Below are 17,844 nucleotides of genomic sequence, written 5' to 3' on the forward strand. Positions count from 1 at the left end.
GCTTCCCGCTCCCTCCCAGCAAAAAAGTCGGGGGGGGACCCCTCTGCTTCTTGCATTTCCTCGAATCGTAGAGTTGCCCCCCTCCAATATGTTGGGGGGGGCACGGAAGAGACCTCGACCCCTAGGAGTTGGCACCAATGTTTACAGTGTAATTTTAGCATCGTGCCAGGTGCTTCTATATGAAAAAGATGCTTAGGGCCGGATAGCGCAAAACGGGACTGAGTGCGTTTCTTACAAAATGACTCTGAACTTTTTGTAGATGAATTTTGAAAGTGGCATGGCATTGTTAGTGATACGCCCCCACCCCTCCCTAATTTGCAAGGAAAAGAGACAAGACACTTTCCATGGAAAGTGAAATTGCTTCCAGGACAATTCTCACCATTTTGCCAGAGTTCTTCTTTGCTGCTTCCCCACCAACCAGCCACCCCGTGGAACAATTTCTCCCGTAAGTTCCACTAAGAGACTTCTCTTTTCTTTCAGATTCAGTGACAAAATACACAGCTGACTGGAATATTTATTTTAAATTTCTCAACTTTTATTTTTGATTCCCTTCAACATTTGTTAATACAGTATAAACGTGCAAATGTTCCGAACAATACAGACTTCAGGAGATAAACAAGGAGAAGTCATTTGTGCAGTATCAAAACTAACACCCCTCTTGGTTGAAAAAAGAAAATACAACCCCCTCCCTTATTTATAATGTATTTTTAAAAATTATCATTAAAAACCGTCCCTTGAAAGGCATAAGTACACCAGAAGCACCTAGAATGTGCCCCTCTAATTGTGAACTGGAAACAATAAGTTCACATAACTCAGCCCTTGTTCTGCCTAAACACCACACCTGAACAGTTGAAATTTATTTATTTATTAAGTTCATATCCTTCCCAAGCCCATGAACAACAATGTAAGAGGCTGCAGATGACATTCTCATCCCCCAATTCTTGGTGAGCAAGAATTATTGTAAATAGGCCTACCTTTTCAATTGCTATTGATCATCTAGACGTAATGGCGTTTGCAAAGTAAAAGTTGCAGGTTTCTGTCTGATTGTTCTATAGAAGATAATCAGTTTTACTTTACCTGACAACAAACCTTTGAATTAACACATCTGTCCTGGCTAAGTCTCCTTGGAAATGTAGAGAAGGAGTGGCAGCAACTGATTATGGAAAGTATCTGAGGAAGGTATTGTTGCTAAAGAGGACCTGGGGAATAACCGATTGCACCAAAGTTCTTTTCGGAATCACCTGATTGGTCCTCAAAGTGCTCTTCCAAACTAAATGTAATTCAGAAGTCTTTGTACATGCTTATCTCTAGGCCCACTGATGCCAGTCACAAACCTTTCAATACATTAAATGGGACTCGGTCATCACTTTTAATACCAGGTTTTAGGCCAACCAAGTATGAAGTATACATTCAACCACTGACTACTTGAGGAGCTATGAACGTGATTTGTGAAGTCCCAGAGAGCGGGACATGGACAGCACTAGAATTTCATACAGTACTTATAATAATAGAAAAGTAACTTTGGTCAAATTATTATTTATAAAGGAACCTCCTACTGAATTAAAATAAAGTAGCTCTGCAAGGGCTTATTCAGAGTTCCTTTTGTCCTGCTGCTTGCCTCTGAGGAAAACTGCTCTTTAGCACTCAATTGGAGCAAACAGCAACTGGGTTTTTTGCAGATGGTCACTGGTTCTGATTTAGAGCTAAAGAAGGGAACGGGCCAGAAGCGAAACTGCTCAGACCCATGCTTTCCAGGCATGGAACAAGCAGAAGTGGGGCCAAGCCTCAAGTGTAAGTTAAACACATCTCAAGTCCAAAGTTTTAAAGCTATCAGAAAATCTTGGTTTATTATACCACTAGGTGGTGGTCTAAAATCACTGAGAATTTTCATACAGTCCACCAGTTCAGAACGATGAACATATCAATTCCCTTCTTATATTTTAAAGATATCCAACATAACATTTCATGCGTTCCTTTTTCTGGCTGGTTAGTTGTCAATCTGTGGTAATTTAAAAGTGAAATCGGCTGCATTAAACTTCAAGCTGATAAGGGTTCTTCAAATAATTTTAGCACGTATCTGAGTATCTTATACTGTATTAACAACTTTTGGTGACAACACGCAAGAGGTGCACTTCAAGCAGAAGCGTTAAGACTAAATGCCTTGTTTTTTAAAACTACATAAGCCAAACTCATTTTCACCAAATTCATGAAGGTGATCTACAGAGAGTATTCTCTTTGTACTACTGTACTACTTTGGCCTGCAAAAGTGGGATGAATCGTCCTTCTTTTGAATGCTCAATGGTGTAAAAAGATCACATGTAGTAAACCAACACATCAGAGAAAAGGTTTAATACACCGCATTCCTTTATTCTGTATTAGTTTGCGGCACAAAGGGAGATGTTTAGACTTTACAAAGGGGGAGCATTTGAAAACGACACACCTATGGGCCCTGGTGCAAATCTGAATTCTTACTGTCCAGAATCCATCCCAGTTCTGCCATATTCTGGCACAACAGACAGAATGGCTTTCAGATATGCACTGTTCAGCTTGGAAAAAATATTTTCTGTTATTACTGAGTTTTTACTGTTATTACTGAGGGTTTTTTTAATAATATTTTTATTAAGTCTTTTACATAAAAAAAGAAAAAGAGAAAAACAAAATACAAAAATAAAAAGAGAAACAGATAAAAACAATTCCATTTTCATAGTATTTCTTACATTTGCTTATTTCTCAGACTTCCCCACACCTCCCCTCACTGTATTCCAATTCAAATGTTTAATCAGCAAATCCCTTCCCTCTGTCTTATCCTTGTCTTTATCTTAATAAATTAAACCATCAATTCTTAATCTTTTGACCTTCAAATTTTCGATACCCCTTCACCACATTGTTGCTAATAACCTTTTAACCTCCCTCTGATGTCAATCTAACATTCATTAATTTTATAGTATTTCTGTAGGTAGTCTTTAAATTTCTTCCAATCTTCCTCCACTGTCTCTTCTCCCTGGTCTCTGATTCTGCCAGTCATTTCTGCCAATTCCATGTAGTCCATCACCTTCATCTGCCATTCTTCCAGAGTGTTATTACTGAGTTTTACATTACATTACATACAGAACATACACATGTTCTGCTTAACACCGTTTAAGTACAGCGACATGCTAGAAGATAACGCGATGCCTATCAGCGGAGCCTATCAGTTGTCTCAGTGGAAAATTACATTTTGCTGGAAACTGGGGGTCTGACTTTACACATGTGATTCTGAGTCGCGCACAAAGCAAGAACGTCAGCTTCAAAGGTAGAAAGTGCGCCTACACTCAGTGACCCGAGTTTGAATGATACGCCTCATTGACTGCTGCAGAGCAAGCAGCACAGGAGTCAATTTTATGCAAAAATCTACCCTTCAAGCCAAAGGAGAAATTAATATTTCATGCTGATTCCCTACCAACAAAGAAACCAGGTCCCATGGAAACCGAGCTTTGAACACAGCCTCATCCTGCCTAGGCCCAAGACTCGCTGGGTTCCCGTTATATTTGTTCACAGTCAAGCTCAGCATGCGTTCAAATTGCTCTAACGAAAGAATGGCTCCATATCTCATTACCAATCCCTGAGTGTTTCTCTATCGTTGTTTTAAATTTTCATGAAGGGTACTAGTGCTGAATTTCTGCATGTTCCTGTTTGTCCAAGAGAAGCTAGGGTACAATTAGCTGCCGTTTTCCAAAAGGAGAAGCCTGGCCATTACGGGTAAGCCCATCTTCCAAAGGAGCTGTCCCTAAAATACACTGTGAAGCTGCAGCCAGGGAGGGAGGTTATGGGATGGAAAGGACAGAGAAGATGGAAGACCATGGTCCCTAAACTATCAGTGAAACCAAAACCCATCAGTCACGCCAGCCTTGCTTCATCTAAGATGATGTTGACACCTCCAGTGCATTCTTAATCTGGTCCAAGATGTGTCTTATGGAGAAGAATTAGGTAGCAGAATGTATGGTACCCACTACTCTGCAGATAGGAATTATATTAAAAAAATAAACACCAGTGCAAAATATTAAACTAGCACTGCAAGACGGCTATATCATTCTAGGTAGTACGTGTGTGCATTTAAAGATTATATATATATATAAGTAATGCAGTCTAAAGTGATACAGTCTACTCCTATCATCTCAGGACTTTACTGCCTCATTCTGGTGCATCTGTAAATCTGTAAACCTAACTAGTCTTCCTTCAATGATTAGGGTAAATCTGTGTGTCCTTTTGAGGTGGGCAAGACTGGGGTAGTAATTCAATACCATTACAGTGGTACCTTGGTAGTAATTCAATACCATTACAGTGGTACCTCCCGAATGCCTTCGTACTCGGACGTTTTGGCTCCCAAATGTCACAAACCCGGAAGTGATTGTTCTGGTTTGCAAACCTTATTTTGGAACCCAAACTTCTGAAGAGGCTTCCGATTCGCTGCAGGAGCTTCCTGCAGCCAATCAGAAGCCGTGCTTTGGTTTTCAAATGTTTTGGAAGTTGAACAGACTTCCAGAACGGATTCCATCCGACTTCCAAGGTACGACTGTATCTCATTCTCAAAAGACACACAGGTCCCAGAGCTCACCCCGTGCGGAGTAGAAGGATAGCAGGAACAGCTGAAAGTGAATGGGGCATTTGAAGCTCCACTATCTTAGGCTGCCTGTGTACACATGACATTTACTCTGGTTCCAGTTCGTTCCCATGGCTGGTGTTTGAAGCTGTGTGTACATAACATTAGCTACAATCCATATCTATCTTGTAGTTTTCCACAAACCAATTTCCATCTGATTTCAAAACGTAAGTCACGTTAATTATGTGGTTAAGAGGAGGTGTGTACATTTGAGGCAGCCACTGCACAAACAAAGACGGCTTCTTTGGAGTTGTGGGGAGAGGTTGCAGGCGTGGGGAAGACATCGCCAGCCCCTCTCTGGCTATGTGTAAAGAAGGGAGAAGGAAAGTCTCACCACATTACCCAGACAGCTGATTGGAGCAGGAGTGTGCAGTGGAGGCCACAGAAATGGGCTGAGGAGGAAGTAGGCTACACAAAAATAACAGGCTTTGGGAGATACAAAAAGATCTTGTATTTTCTAGAGGGATGGCAGCTACAGACCTTCACAATCAGAGCATCCAGGAGGGTGATGGAAAAGCAGGCAATTTTATGGCCATAGGGCTCCTGTCAAAACCGGTCTTCACAGCCAGCTGAACCCCATCAAAATGGACTCCCACCCCTCCCTTTCTCCCGTATCTGTTCTGCTGAAATGTTCTCCCCTCCCATTTCCCACATCCCAAGATCCTTCAATTAAGTTGCAGAGGGAAGACGGCTGCACTATCTGAAACATCTCAACAGCGGAAGAAAAAATGTGAGAGCCCACAGATTATATGAGCAAGATAAAATTACCTTGCTTCCCCTTCACCAACTCAGGAGGTGAGGTGAGGGACAGAGGTGTTGGGGTGAGGATACACACCTAGAGGAAGGTTTCGCTTTTGCTATGGGGGAATCGTTTGCTATGATTAAACAAGCAGGAACCCACAAACGAAAAACGGAATTTGGACATACTAGTACAGGGCATCTTACTAGAAGAAAAGGTGGCTCACTCTCTCCCACAAAAGAGCTGTGAATTCACAAATACCTAAATCAGAGCGGTAAACAGATCACTGAGACCAAACATTACTCCTGTTTGCACTATCTGTACTATTACTGACATGTAAAATATTTATTCCTGAAATTTACAACTCAGGAGGAAGTTCAAGCCTCAAGGCCACAGGTAATTAAAATGGAACAGACCAAATTGGGTTATGTCCCTGAACCCTGTCAATCTTCACCATATACCTGGATCTACAACCCAGTTCTCCTGAGTTCACAAACCTGTATTTATGATGTGCTGTCTCCAGTTGCAGGTAGCAATTCAAACTATTAAATGCCTCCCATAACAAAAACAGAACTCTTGCAGTAGCATGGCAGGTGGATGAAGTCTGGTCTGGTCTGGTCTTCTCCTTGACATGCTACTTTGCTATATGCAGGGATTCCCTCCAAACACACACACACACACACACCTACTTTTGGTTTTCAGGTACGTGAACCCTGACATCCATTGTGACAGACACAGATTTAGTATTTCGGTTAGAATTGTGCCTTTGTAAATGAGCATTTCCGTAGTACTTCCCTTTTATATTATTTATCCGTTCCCACTTCTCTTTGACATACATACAAATTTCAGCAGGTAACTCAGAGCAGGACAACTTAGAAACATCTGCCTAAAAAGCTTCTTTGGCCAGCAACTGTTACACTGCAGTAAAAAAAAAAAAAAATGTTTAGGACATAAGGCAGCTTTTTTTATGGTAGTTCCAGACTGCAAGCAATTCCTTGTTTATAATTTATAGAGGCAACTCCCTTTGTTAATTTACTTATATACAGTATTTATACGCAGTCTCATCTTTGCTGGTTTCCTTCAAGCAGGCCGGGCCTGAGCCCTGTCCCCACGGCGATCCCTCAGGATTCCTTTTTGGCCAGCTGCACCCTGATCCTGCGCTGCAGGAGGTGTGCGGTGACAGCACTGCAAGCCACCAAGCCAAAGAAGGAGCCGCAGGACAGAATGACGGAGAGGGGTCCATGCCGCCTGCGGAAGATGTCTTGCCTGTTCTTGTAATCCAGGAAGATGGCTTCCTGCTGGGAGAGTGTGCAGATGGCCAGGAAGGCGTGGAAGATCTGGTGGGCATGGCCAACGATGTCGCAGGAACCTGGGAAGTACTTCTCGGGAACCGGGCAGGAGAAGAAATAAGCACTGACGAGGAAGAAAAGTATCTGGAAGGTGTGGTACCAGGCAGCCGTCTCCTCGCAACCTTCAAGGTGGCACATGACCACACGGTGCGCCACGGGGCTGATGTCCAAGATGAAGGCCAGCCCTGCTGGGATCACCTGGCACACCTTCCTCATGACGGGGTAAGGGCGCCGGTAGCGGTACTTGGCGTAGCAGCAGCCGGCGCAGGAGAGCCACCCGCAGAAGGCAGCTGCCGGCAGGAAGAAGAGCCAGAACTTGTCGTACCAGGCTTGATCAGAGCTGTAGTAGAAATGGGCCAGGGCACTTCCATACTGGTAGACGCTGACCCCAACGTAGTCCACAAAGTAGAAGGTGTAGTGGAACATCTCAGACTTGGACTGCAAGAGATGAGCCAAGAGGCTGCAAGTGAGATACGTGACGGAGGAGAGGACAAAGAGGAAGAGGGGCAGGGACTGGACTTCCAAAGTCAATTCCTCCGCTTCCGCAAAAACATTAAACCTCAGCAGCACAGCCAAAGCTGCCAGCAGGTGGGTCCAGACGTTCACCACCTCATTGTGCTTCTGGAAGAGGCTGAAGAAGTAGTAGCGCCAATGCTGTCCCGTGGGGCGGTACCCAGCTTGGATGTACGGCTCCCGGAAGAGCTGGGGGACATCGGATTCTTTGACGGTGCCAGGCATCTTGGGCAAGCCTTCTTCTAAGAGCTTTGGGAGTCGGCGGAGTTGCTGCCCACTGACGGACAAGGTGCTGATCCGTTCCAGGATGGCTGTCATTTTGCTGAAGTGTGTGGCGAGGTCCTGTGGATCCCTGAAGCGAAAAGAGGAAGAGAAGCCATTAGCAAGAGCAGAAACTGAAAATAAGAGGAGGCAGATATTTCATAGTCTCTGTGTATCACACAATATCTAAGAAGTATGGACAGAAGGCAGGAGCAAGGAGGGTGGAACTCAAGTCTTCTGTGTGTACCTTCCTCCCCTGTGCAAAGCTGCTGTTAAACTTGTTTTAAGAAAACAACCACACATCCTAGGAGGAATTCAACATTAAGCTAAGGCGATGGTTGCATCTGGGCAAGTGTTTCAGCTTCTCAGAGGGAATGATCCTCCATGTACAGTTTTGGAAGCTCCTTCAACTTCCCTGAGGCAATTTGGGGGGCAGAGGGCCCTCCTGAAGAAGCACTTCCACAGGGCTTCCGCTGATGGAATGCATTCGTTGACTCCCACTCCCATTCACAGATCTTGCAAACTAAGGAACCAATGGACTTAAAACGTATGCATTCTTACCATGATGCCTGTCAGAAAGGAGGTGCGGTAAAGGAAACTGAAGGGGCTCAGCAACCTGGGAAGGTAGCTCATCGAGGAGGCCCATCTGACCTCATGTCCCTCCACAGAATGTGCAGAATCCACCTTATTGACCATTGGACCCACTCTTGGTCTTGTCCACTCAATCAGCTGGAGCCCAGAGAGGGTTTGAGACCCATCAGCTCCCTCACCTGGTTTAGCCGGCCAGTCGAAGCCATTTTTGGAGGTGTGGCTTCTGACAGCTTCTAGGAGCCTGAGGTGAGAGCTGAGCGCAGGGACCAATCGGTTAAAGGTATCCAAGTTGGAGCTAAACAGTACAAATTGAAAGCATTTGCTGATGATTTGGTATTGACCTTACAGGAGCCAGAATCTAGTACTAAAAGAGCATTGGAATTAATTCAGGATTTTGGTCAGGTAGCAGGCTTTAAGTTAAACAAGATGAAAACCAAGGTTTTAGAGAAAAACTTAACTGCGATGGAGAGAGAAAAGTTTCAGAAGGAGACAGGATTAATATTGGCTAAGAAAGTGAAATATTTGGGGGTTAATATGACTGGGAAAAATGTGAACCTGTTTAAGGATAATTATGAAAAATGCTGGTCTGAAGTGAAAAAGGATTTAGAAATATGGTCAAATTTAAAACTATCACTGTTAGGCCGAATTGCTGTCATAAAGATGAATGTATTGCCAAGGCTGTTGTTTTTGTTTCAAACATTGCAAATCGTGGACAAAATGGACTGTTTCAAGAAGTGGCAGAGAGATATTTCTAGATTTGTCTGGCAGGGCAAGAAACCTCGAATAAAATTCAAGATATTAACAGATGCTAAAGAAAGAGGTGGATTTGCCCTGCCAGACCTTAAACTATATTATGAATCAGCCACATTTTGCTGGCTGAAATAATGGATGCTTCTTGAACATACTGATCTTTTAGATCTGGAAGGTTTTAATAATGTATTTGGTTGGCATGCATATTTATGGTATGACAAGGTTAAAGTTTATAGAGCCTTTAAAGATCATATTATTAGAAAAGCATTGTTTAATGTTTGGATAAGATACAAGGATCTGTTAGAAAATAAAACCCCCAGATGGTCGTCACCAATAGAAGCAAAGGCATTGAAAAAACTCAATATGGAGGCCAAATGGCCGAAGTATTGGGAAATTTTGGAGCAAGAGGGAGACAGGCTAAAATTGCAGAGTTTTGAAAAATTGAAAAACAGAGTGCGAGATTGGCTCCATTATTATCAAATAATGGAGGCATATAAATTGGACAAAAAATTAGGCTTCCAGGTGGAAAAATCAAAATTAGAAACAGAACTGTTAGAACCCAAAGTTAAGAATTTGTCAAGAATGTATAACTTGCTGCTGAAATGGAATACTCAAGATGAAACGGTGAAATTTGCTATGATTAAATGGGCACAAGATGTCGGGCATAACATTATGATGGCAGACTGGGAACAGTTATGGACCACAGGTATGAAGTTTACGGCATGTAATGCCGTAAAGGAGAATTTAATGAAAATGATTTACCGGTGGTACATAACACCAGTCAAGCTGGCAAAAATCTATCATTTGGCCGATAATAAATGTTGGAAATGTAATGAGACTGAAGGTACTTTCTTTCACCTTTGGTGGACGTGCCCAAGGATTAAGACCTTCTGGGAGATGATATATAATGAAATGAAAAAGGTATTTAAATATACCTTCTTGAAGAAACCAGAGGCCTTTCTCCTGGGCATGGTCGGCCAATTGGTGCCAAGGAAGGATAGAACCTTTTTTATGTACGCTACAACAGCAGCAAGAATACTCATCGCAAAGTATTGGAAGACACAAGATCTACCCACCCGGGAAGAATGGCAGATGAAGCTGATGGACTACATGGAAATGGCGGAAATGACTGGCAAAATCCGAGACCAGGGAGAAGAGTCGATGGAAGAAGATTGGAAAAAATTTAAAGTATATTTACAGAAATATTGAAAAATTAATGAATGTTAGAAGAATACTGGAATGAAGTTATATGGTTTTAGCAGAAATGTGATAAAGAATTAAGCAAAAACTGATTGTTAATGGGCTAAAGTGGAAAATTTAAAGTTAGATTATGTTAAGACAAATTATAGAACAAAAAATTGAGAAAGAGGGAAAGGATTTGCTGAATTAGCTAATTTGAACTAGAATACAAAAAAGGGAGGTGTGAGGAAGTCAAGGAAACAAGTAAATGAAAGATAATGATATGGAATTTGGATGTGTGTTTTTTTCCTCTTTATTATGCTGTTTTGATGTATTGTTCTTTTTTCTTTTTCTTTTTTTCTTATTTTTGATGTATTGTTTGTTAAATTTTTCATTGTTTCTGTTTTCTTTTACACTTTTTTTCTGTAACTAAAAAACTTTTAATAAATATATTTTTTAAAAAGAGAGAGAGCTGTGGGTCAAAGGAGGACAAGTCACTCCAGAAGGAGCAGGCCATGTCCCCCACCAGAGGTACTACCCCTCCCCTAACACCCCAGTGGGGAGATAAGCAACTATTAAAGATCATTGTGCTCCTCAGTTTTGAAGGCAAGATCCTCTCAGCATGCCTCATTGTTTGGCATTCTTAACTGGACCATAAAGAAGGCTGATGGCCGAAAAATTGATGTTTTTGAATTATGCTGCTGGAGGAGACTCTTGAGAGTCTCATGGACTGCAAGAAGATCAAACCTCTCCATTCTGAAGGAAATCAGCCCTGAGTGCTCACTGGAAGGACAGATCCTGAAGCTGAGGCTCCAATACTTTGGCCACCTCATGAGAAGAGAAGACTCCCTGGAAAAGACCCTGATGCTGGGAAAGATGGAGGGCACAAGGAGAAGGGGACGACAGAGGACAAGATGGTTGGACAGTGTTCTCGAAGCTACCAGCATGAGTTTGACCAAACTGCAGGAGGCAGTGGAAGACAGGAGTGCCTGGCGTGCTCTGGTCCAGGGGGTCACGAAGAGTCGGACACGACTAAATGACTAAACAACAAAAGCTGGCAGCCTATTGTTCCTTGCTTTTGTATCACACCTCCAGCTGCTTCATGCTGGCATCTTACTAAGGCCAGGTCATAAGCATCAGCCCAGCTAAATTGCAAAGGTTGTTGCCTGTGCAGAAACCCTCCTGAAGAGCAGGAGCAGGAGCTGGACAATCCAATGAGGAAGATGGACTTCCAAGAGGGCGGATAGTTAGCTTACAATTACAATAGCCAAGGCAGCCATCTCCCCACTCCCCCTCAGTCCAATGCACATGGTGATTTCTTGCTCTGTTTTGAAAGCGTGTAGCAGCAGTCACTACTCCTAGCTGCTTCAAGCAGCAAATTATGTTTTTTTAAAAGAAGAAGGAGGAAAGGGGAAGAGAAAAAGGCCCTCTGAGCACGTAATAATTTGCTAACTCTTCCCTCCTGTGAAAGTCAAATGATTTTCTCCACCCACTTCACAGATGTTACCACATTCCCACTCCTCCACTGTTGAAAACGAAGTTCCAGTGAAAAGGAGCCTAATTTTCACATCCACCTCAACCAGAGCTCCTTTTCAAAACAACTATTTTTGAAGTTTAAATTAATTCAGAACTCACTGTTTCATCTTTCCCTGAAATAGAAAGAGCAGCCATACTCAACTTCACCCCCCCCCCCAACACAAAATCAAAAGGTCTGGATGATTATGGTTAACCATTGGTTTCATTTGTTTTTTGTTCTATCCACTTGTTTTCTCGCTTTGTAATGCCAGCATCTTCCACACAGTTTCCATTCAGTACTAAGGTCCAAACCGATGCTAAATGTGTTATTAGGAGCCACATAACTCCCCCAGTTCATTATTAGCAGGTGCAAAAGACACATTTTCTTTATCACAATTACACTAAGAAAATCTCTTCTACAAGCTTCCCATGACCACAGATAACCATCTCATGCTGCTTGGATATGTAGAACAAAACAAGTTCATCTGTGGTGTCTTGATGAAAACATTGGTGTTAGAAGAGTTAAATTAAGAGTCAAGATTTCTCAGAAAATATCTGAACATCAAGAAAACACTTAAGAGTTGGAAAACAAGCTAAAAAAATATTTAAAAATCAACAGCGCTCATTGAATCCTTCATTTGAGAAAATTCCAGGACATTAGCAAACAAGAACAACTTGCCAGTTTTCAGCAGTCATGTGGTGATGATGAACAAAGCAGCAAGCAATTAACATTACAGACTGAAAAATCCAAGGTCAGCAGCCTTCACTGTTTCACTTCCACAAAGCTTCTATTCTCTCATTTCTGCGTGGGCGCAGCCGTTTGCTGAACAGCTATATTCATTTCGCAGGGCATCTATTTCAGCCTCGGCTTACCCTCTATCCTTCGGAGAGCTGAATTATTTTGGCTACTCCCAAATAACAGCATTTGTGTGCAACTTGTCTGAGTAACCTTAGCCGATGCAAATGAAAGAGACTGGGGGAGGCACAACTAGCACGTATTAAAGAACGTGAGGATAAAATGGGTGTTGCTATAGCCAGAATACTCCGGATAATGCTGGGAAGCACCCAGGTTTTTCCCCCCTAATCACCCCCCCCCCCCGAGTCCTTCCACACAGCTTCTGAAATGCCACCAAGCACTGACCACACACTTTCAAGCTCATCTTCACAGCTGCAAGAGCTTTTAAAACTTTTAAAACTTGTTAAGTCAGTTTAAACAGAAAGGAGACCCATCTATCAGATGGGTCTGCCTAGCATTCTGTAAGGTGTCTTTTGCATAATACATCTGGCATTGGGAAACCAATTCTCAATTACATCTGGCTGACTGCAGTACTAAAACAGGATACTGAGCTCATATACTCCCATCTGCAAAGTTATGCTCATGTGCCCCCAGGGAGTACAGAATTCGGCATTTCTATGGTTCAATAGTCCACTGTTTTTACTTTTAAATGTGTTTCCAGAAGTATCAGTATGTTTGTTTTGCTGTGCTTGGCATTTGGGGGAGGGGGGTGTCTATGTAATACTCCCCCCAAAATGTCTGAAGGAGTTCTAGTTTAGAAAAAGGTTAGATGCAGTACACTGGCAAATTATTTCCCCCAAATTTTTAATTATTTTTAAACCTTTTCTATGGAGGTCAGATTGATTTTATTTGTGTGTGATGCAATGGCCGCTACAAAACATAGGAATAGTACAGATGCCTAAAATCACAAAATAGTAGCAGATAAGGACTCCTGGTAAAGGGACCCCTGACCATTAGGTCCAGTCGTGACTGACTCTGGGGTTGCAGCGCTCATCTCGCTTTATTGGCCGAGGGAGCCAGTGTACAGCTTCCGGGTCATGTGGCCAGCATGACTAAGCCGCTTCTGGTGAACCAGAGCAGCGCACGGAAACCTATTGATCTACTTGCACTTTGACATGCTTTCGAACTGCTAGGTTGGCAGGAGCAGGGACTGAGCAACAGGAGCTCACCCAGTCGCGGGGATTCAAACCGCCGACCTTCTGACCGGCAAGTCCTAGGCTCTGTGGTTTAGACCACAGTGCCACCCGCATCCCTCAAGGACTCCTAGTAGGACACAGCAAAGAAGCAGGGGCAAAATACAGCAGTTATGATCACAAAACCACAGCATTGTATTATTATTTATTTATCATTTAATTTAAAAATTGTATACAGCCCTATACCCGTAGGTCTCAGGGTGGTTCACAACATAAAATCACAATCGTTGAGTTGGAATGGACCATGTGACAGTCCCTGAGATATTTGAAGATGGCTCTCATATCTCCTCTCAGTCTCTTATTCTGCAGGCTAAACATACTTGACTCCCTCAACCGTTCCTCATAAGGCTTTGGCAGCACCCCTTCCAACTTGTAACGATTCATTTGTTTGATGGGCTTGAACCAGGGGAAGGCAACCTAAGGACCGGGGGCCGGATGCGGCCCAATCGCCTTCTCAATCCGGGAATCAGCGTGTTTTTACATGGGTAGAATGTGTCCTTTTATTTAAAATGCATCTCTGGGTTATTTGTGGGGCATAGGAATTCGTTCATACTTTTTTTCGAAATATAGACAGTCCGGCCCCCCACAAGGTCTGAAGGACAGTGGACCGGCCCACGGCTGAAAAAGGTTGCTGATCCCTGGGCCTTGAACGCATGCATTCTCATGCAAAGCTGCATGTAGCAGAATCCACTGCAAACACTCCAGTGCTAACTGTGATTGCATAGTATGCAGAAAGCCAATCAAGCCTGAATTAACAGAAATGCTGTATATGAGCGAACACTGCTAGAAGCTGGCACAGGCTAAGTTCAATTCTATGACCTCTGCAAGCTCCAGCAGAGAGTGGGAATAACCTATTCGGGGGAATAACCTATACAATAGGACTTTAATTCCAGTATTAGCTGACCTGACTTACACCTCCTGGAATAATGTGTGGATCAGAATGCAGCTTGCAGTTCTCCAATTATGGTGGCACAGTTCTCTGCTCAAAAGATATATCAAAATGTATTTGAAGATTAGTATTGTGAGAGAAAATATATCTAGTGGTGGGTATTTCTAGAAATACATATTTAGATTCACATTTTAATGCAGTTTTTTTTATTTAAAAAATCATCTTAATGGAGAAATGAGGCTGAATGAACCTGTCAGTGACTGTAGCTGGAGAAATAATTGATTAGTTAGTTCATTCCTAATTTTTGCACTATGCCTGAAATTGTGGTAAGGGCTTAGCAGGAGACGGAGTTGGAAAGTGTGTGAGAAAAAGGAGCTCCATAAGATGACCGATCCACAACAAAAAATATATAAAAGCATTATGCATTCAGAAAAAAAACCCAGTAAAAAGATAAGTTATCCAGTGTATTTATATTTACACAAAAGCTGGGAAAAAACTTTAAATCCGCAAATAAACAGAGGAAATCTTTGCTGAAAGGCTGTAATTCCTTACCCATTTGCAAAATTGACTCAAGAAAAACAAAACTACTAATCTAAGTACCAAAATAACTTAAAAACAAAAGTGCATGAGGAGGAGGAGATTCCTCTGCATAGTTTTTCAGCCAAATATGCGGCTTCTTATACTGTTTATGGAGAAGTGAAGAAGTTAACATTTACCCTTACTAGGAGGGGCACACTAATCCTAATTAACTTAATAAACTGTAAGAGCTCTTGTGTAAATTCTACCACTGTTGATTCTGCAGCTTGTACACATGAGATGCTTTTATAACCACACCGCTTTCCTTTTCTCCAGTTCCCTCCACAGCGCTCCTTTTGAAGACTTGCCACACCTAACCAATGACATTATAAACCTTTGAAGGTTGGACTTCCTCTGTGCAAGCAATAACAGGGCAACAGGCCCAAGCCATCCAGGGGTTTGAAAATCTGCGCCCAGAGACAAGTTAGGCTGCCAACACAGCTCACCCAGGACCTTTCGCTGTGAGTTTTGAAGCAGGGAAACTGACCTGTTCCTTTTTCAACCAGCGCTTGATTCTTGCATACCAACAAGAATCTAGGCATCCCAGGCCTCCTCGAGATTCCTGGGTCTTGTGTGTGTGGCATTTGATGGGCAATTAGATAATCCAGGAAGAAATCTGCAAGGGAACCTCCCTTCATCTCCCTCATCAAAATTGCACTCTTGGCAATTATTAAAGAAACAATACTCCATATTCAATTCAATGGGGCTGTGTTGAAAGATTATAGAGAGTCTATTCTCTTAACCCACCCACTCCCCGTGTGAGCACCAACAAGTTAATGTGATCCTACTTCAGTAATCTCGAGTGGGATCTCCTGCAATTACCGTATTTTTCGCTCTATAAGATGCACCAGACCACAAGACGCACCTAGTTTTTGGAGGAGGAAAACAAGAAAAAATATATTCTGAATCTCGGAAGCCAGAACAGCAAGAGGGAATGCTGCGCAGTGAAAGCAGCAATCCCTCTTGCTGTTCTGGCTTCTGGGATAGCTGCGCAGCCTGCATTCGCTCCATAAGACGCACACACATTCCCCCTTACTTTTTAGGAGGGAAAAAGTGAGTCTTATAGAGCAAAAAATAGGATTGCAGGGGGTAGAGGAGGACGGGCCAGCTGGGTAAGAAAGGGCTTCCAGCGTCCCCCTACCCAGTGGCGTAGCGTGGGGGGTGCAGGGGGTGCCGGCCGCACCGGGCGCAACATCTGGGGGTTAGGGTTAGGGGGCGCAAATCCACGGGTTAGGGGTGCAAATTACTTGCCTTGCTCCGGGTGCTGACAACCCACGCTACACCACTGCCCCTACCAGCTCTCTGAGCAATGAAGGGCAGCCCATCTCGCCTTCCTCCTAGACTGTGGAGGAGGATGAGCGCCAGATTCGCCGCTAAGGAAAAACCGAGGCAAAAACCCACCTTCAGGCACCGCGCATCGCAGCTGAAAGAGAGAGGCAACTCAAACCGGACACGCGGGTGCGCAAAGTCAAGCCCGGGCGCGCGCAGAGAGGACCGAAGAAAACGCAGCAAGCGCCCTTCGCTGAGGATTCCTCGCAGCGGCGTTGCAGACCTCGCCAAGCGCCCTGGCGGGGCTCTGCGCAAAGTCCTTCGCGCCCTTCAGCCGCTCTTCTCCGGGTATCTGGGCACCTGCGGCGGAGCGCCAAGGGGCTGCCAGGCAAGAGAGACGGGCATCATGCGGCGGGGGTGGGATCCTGCCGCCGGAGCCCTCTCCTCACCTGGCCTCGGGCCGGGATGCAAACGGACCTGGGGGGGGCTTTTTAAAAAGGTGGGTGGGGGAGCTCTCGACTGCGCCCGAGCGTTGCGCTGCGCTTGGCTGCGGGAGGACAAACGGCACTCTGCACATGCTTGGAGAGCATTCTGGACAGCCCCCCCCCCCCCACTCCCGCTGCCAGCTCACCTGGAGCAGCAAGTAGGTAGGTGGGCGATGCGCGGCGCCCGCTCAGCTGCCGGGGGTGCGCGGCGGAGCCTCCATCCCGGCTCCGGAGAAGGGCATCTCGGGGCGCCCGCCGTGCCCAGAAGCTGCCCGGCGAGCTGCCGGCGCCTCCCTCTCGGCCGCCGCGCCCCTTCCTCCTCCTCCTCCTGCCCGGGCGGACTCGGGCGGCGGGGCTCCTCCTCCGGAAAGGGGCTTCTCGCCCCGCCGAGGCCGATCAAGCTGCGCGCCCGGCCGCCGGGGGAAACCTTTCTTGCGCGCCAGGCGACGCGGACAAGGCGCACAACCACAAGCGGGGGCGGGGTGGGTGGGTGGGGGTGTTGTTTTTTGGCTGACTTCAGTTCTCAGAAACAGATGTCATGTGGGAATGATGAAATTCTTCAGGCTATGAAAGCAAAGTTGTTTTTGTTATAGGAGTCAACGCCTCGGGGCCGAGATCCCTTCAGCCTGCCCCCCCCCCAATAAAATATTTCAGGGGGCCGGGCTCTCCAAAGTTGATGGGCATCGCCATTCAAATGATGTGTGTGCACAGCATCATGTGATCGATTGGGTGGGCGGGGCTTGCCTCCCACCCACCCGAATATTTTATTCAAGTTGGCCTTCCTGGTTATTATAACATTTCTATATCTTCCTTCATTTGAGGATCATGGGGCAGTTTTCAATATAAAAACACAAAAATACCGTATTAAGGAACAACAGCCAAAAAACTACTCATCAAAGAGTAGGCAAAGAGAAATATATATATATATTTTTTAAAAAACACAAACCACACCCCCCCTCCCAATTATCAAAATAAAGCTATGTTGAAACTCTCACTGTGGTCCGTAAGGATGCTTGGAAGAGAACCTGCTCTGTTTTCCAGATCAGAATCTGGGCCACTATGGGACAATGTCAACAACCTGGACAATAACAAGATATGTG

General features: G+C 44.3%; 1 protein-coding gene across 2 annotated transcripts; it reads right to left on the reverse strand.

The window, feature by feature from the left end:
• Positions 1-513: 513 nt before the first annotated feature.
• Positions 514-17,196, reverse strand: PAQR8 (progestin and adipoQ receptor family member 8; the record flags this gene model as incomplete). Of its 2 annotated transcripts, XM_083435453.1 has the most annotated exons (3): positions 514-2,592; positions 3,085-7,582; positions 16,891-17,196. In XM_083435453.1, the coding sequence occupies one exon, from the start codon at positions 7,556-7,558 to the stop codon at positions 6,500-6,502; it is 1,059 nt and encodes a 352-aa protein (XP_083291579.1). In that variant the 3' UTR covers positions 514-2,592; positions 3,085-6,499. The 2 variants fall into 2 exon arrangements, with proteins under 2 accessions (XP_083291579.1, XP_083291580.1); XM_083435454.1 differs by lacking the exon at positions 16,891-17,196 and having other exon boundaries at positions 514-2,583; positions 3,095-7,558.
• Between the last annotated feature and the right edge of the window lie 648 nt (positions 17,197-17,844).

This window comes from Podarcis tiliguerta (genome assembly GCF_965153285.1).
Source record: "Podarcis tiliguerta genome assembly, chromosome: 3".
In the NCBI taxonomy this organism is placed as follows: domain Eukaryota; kingdom Metazoa; phylum Chordata; class Lepidosauria; order Squamata; family Lacertidae; genus Podarcis; species Podarcis tiliguerta.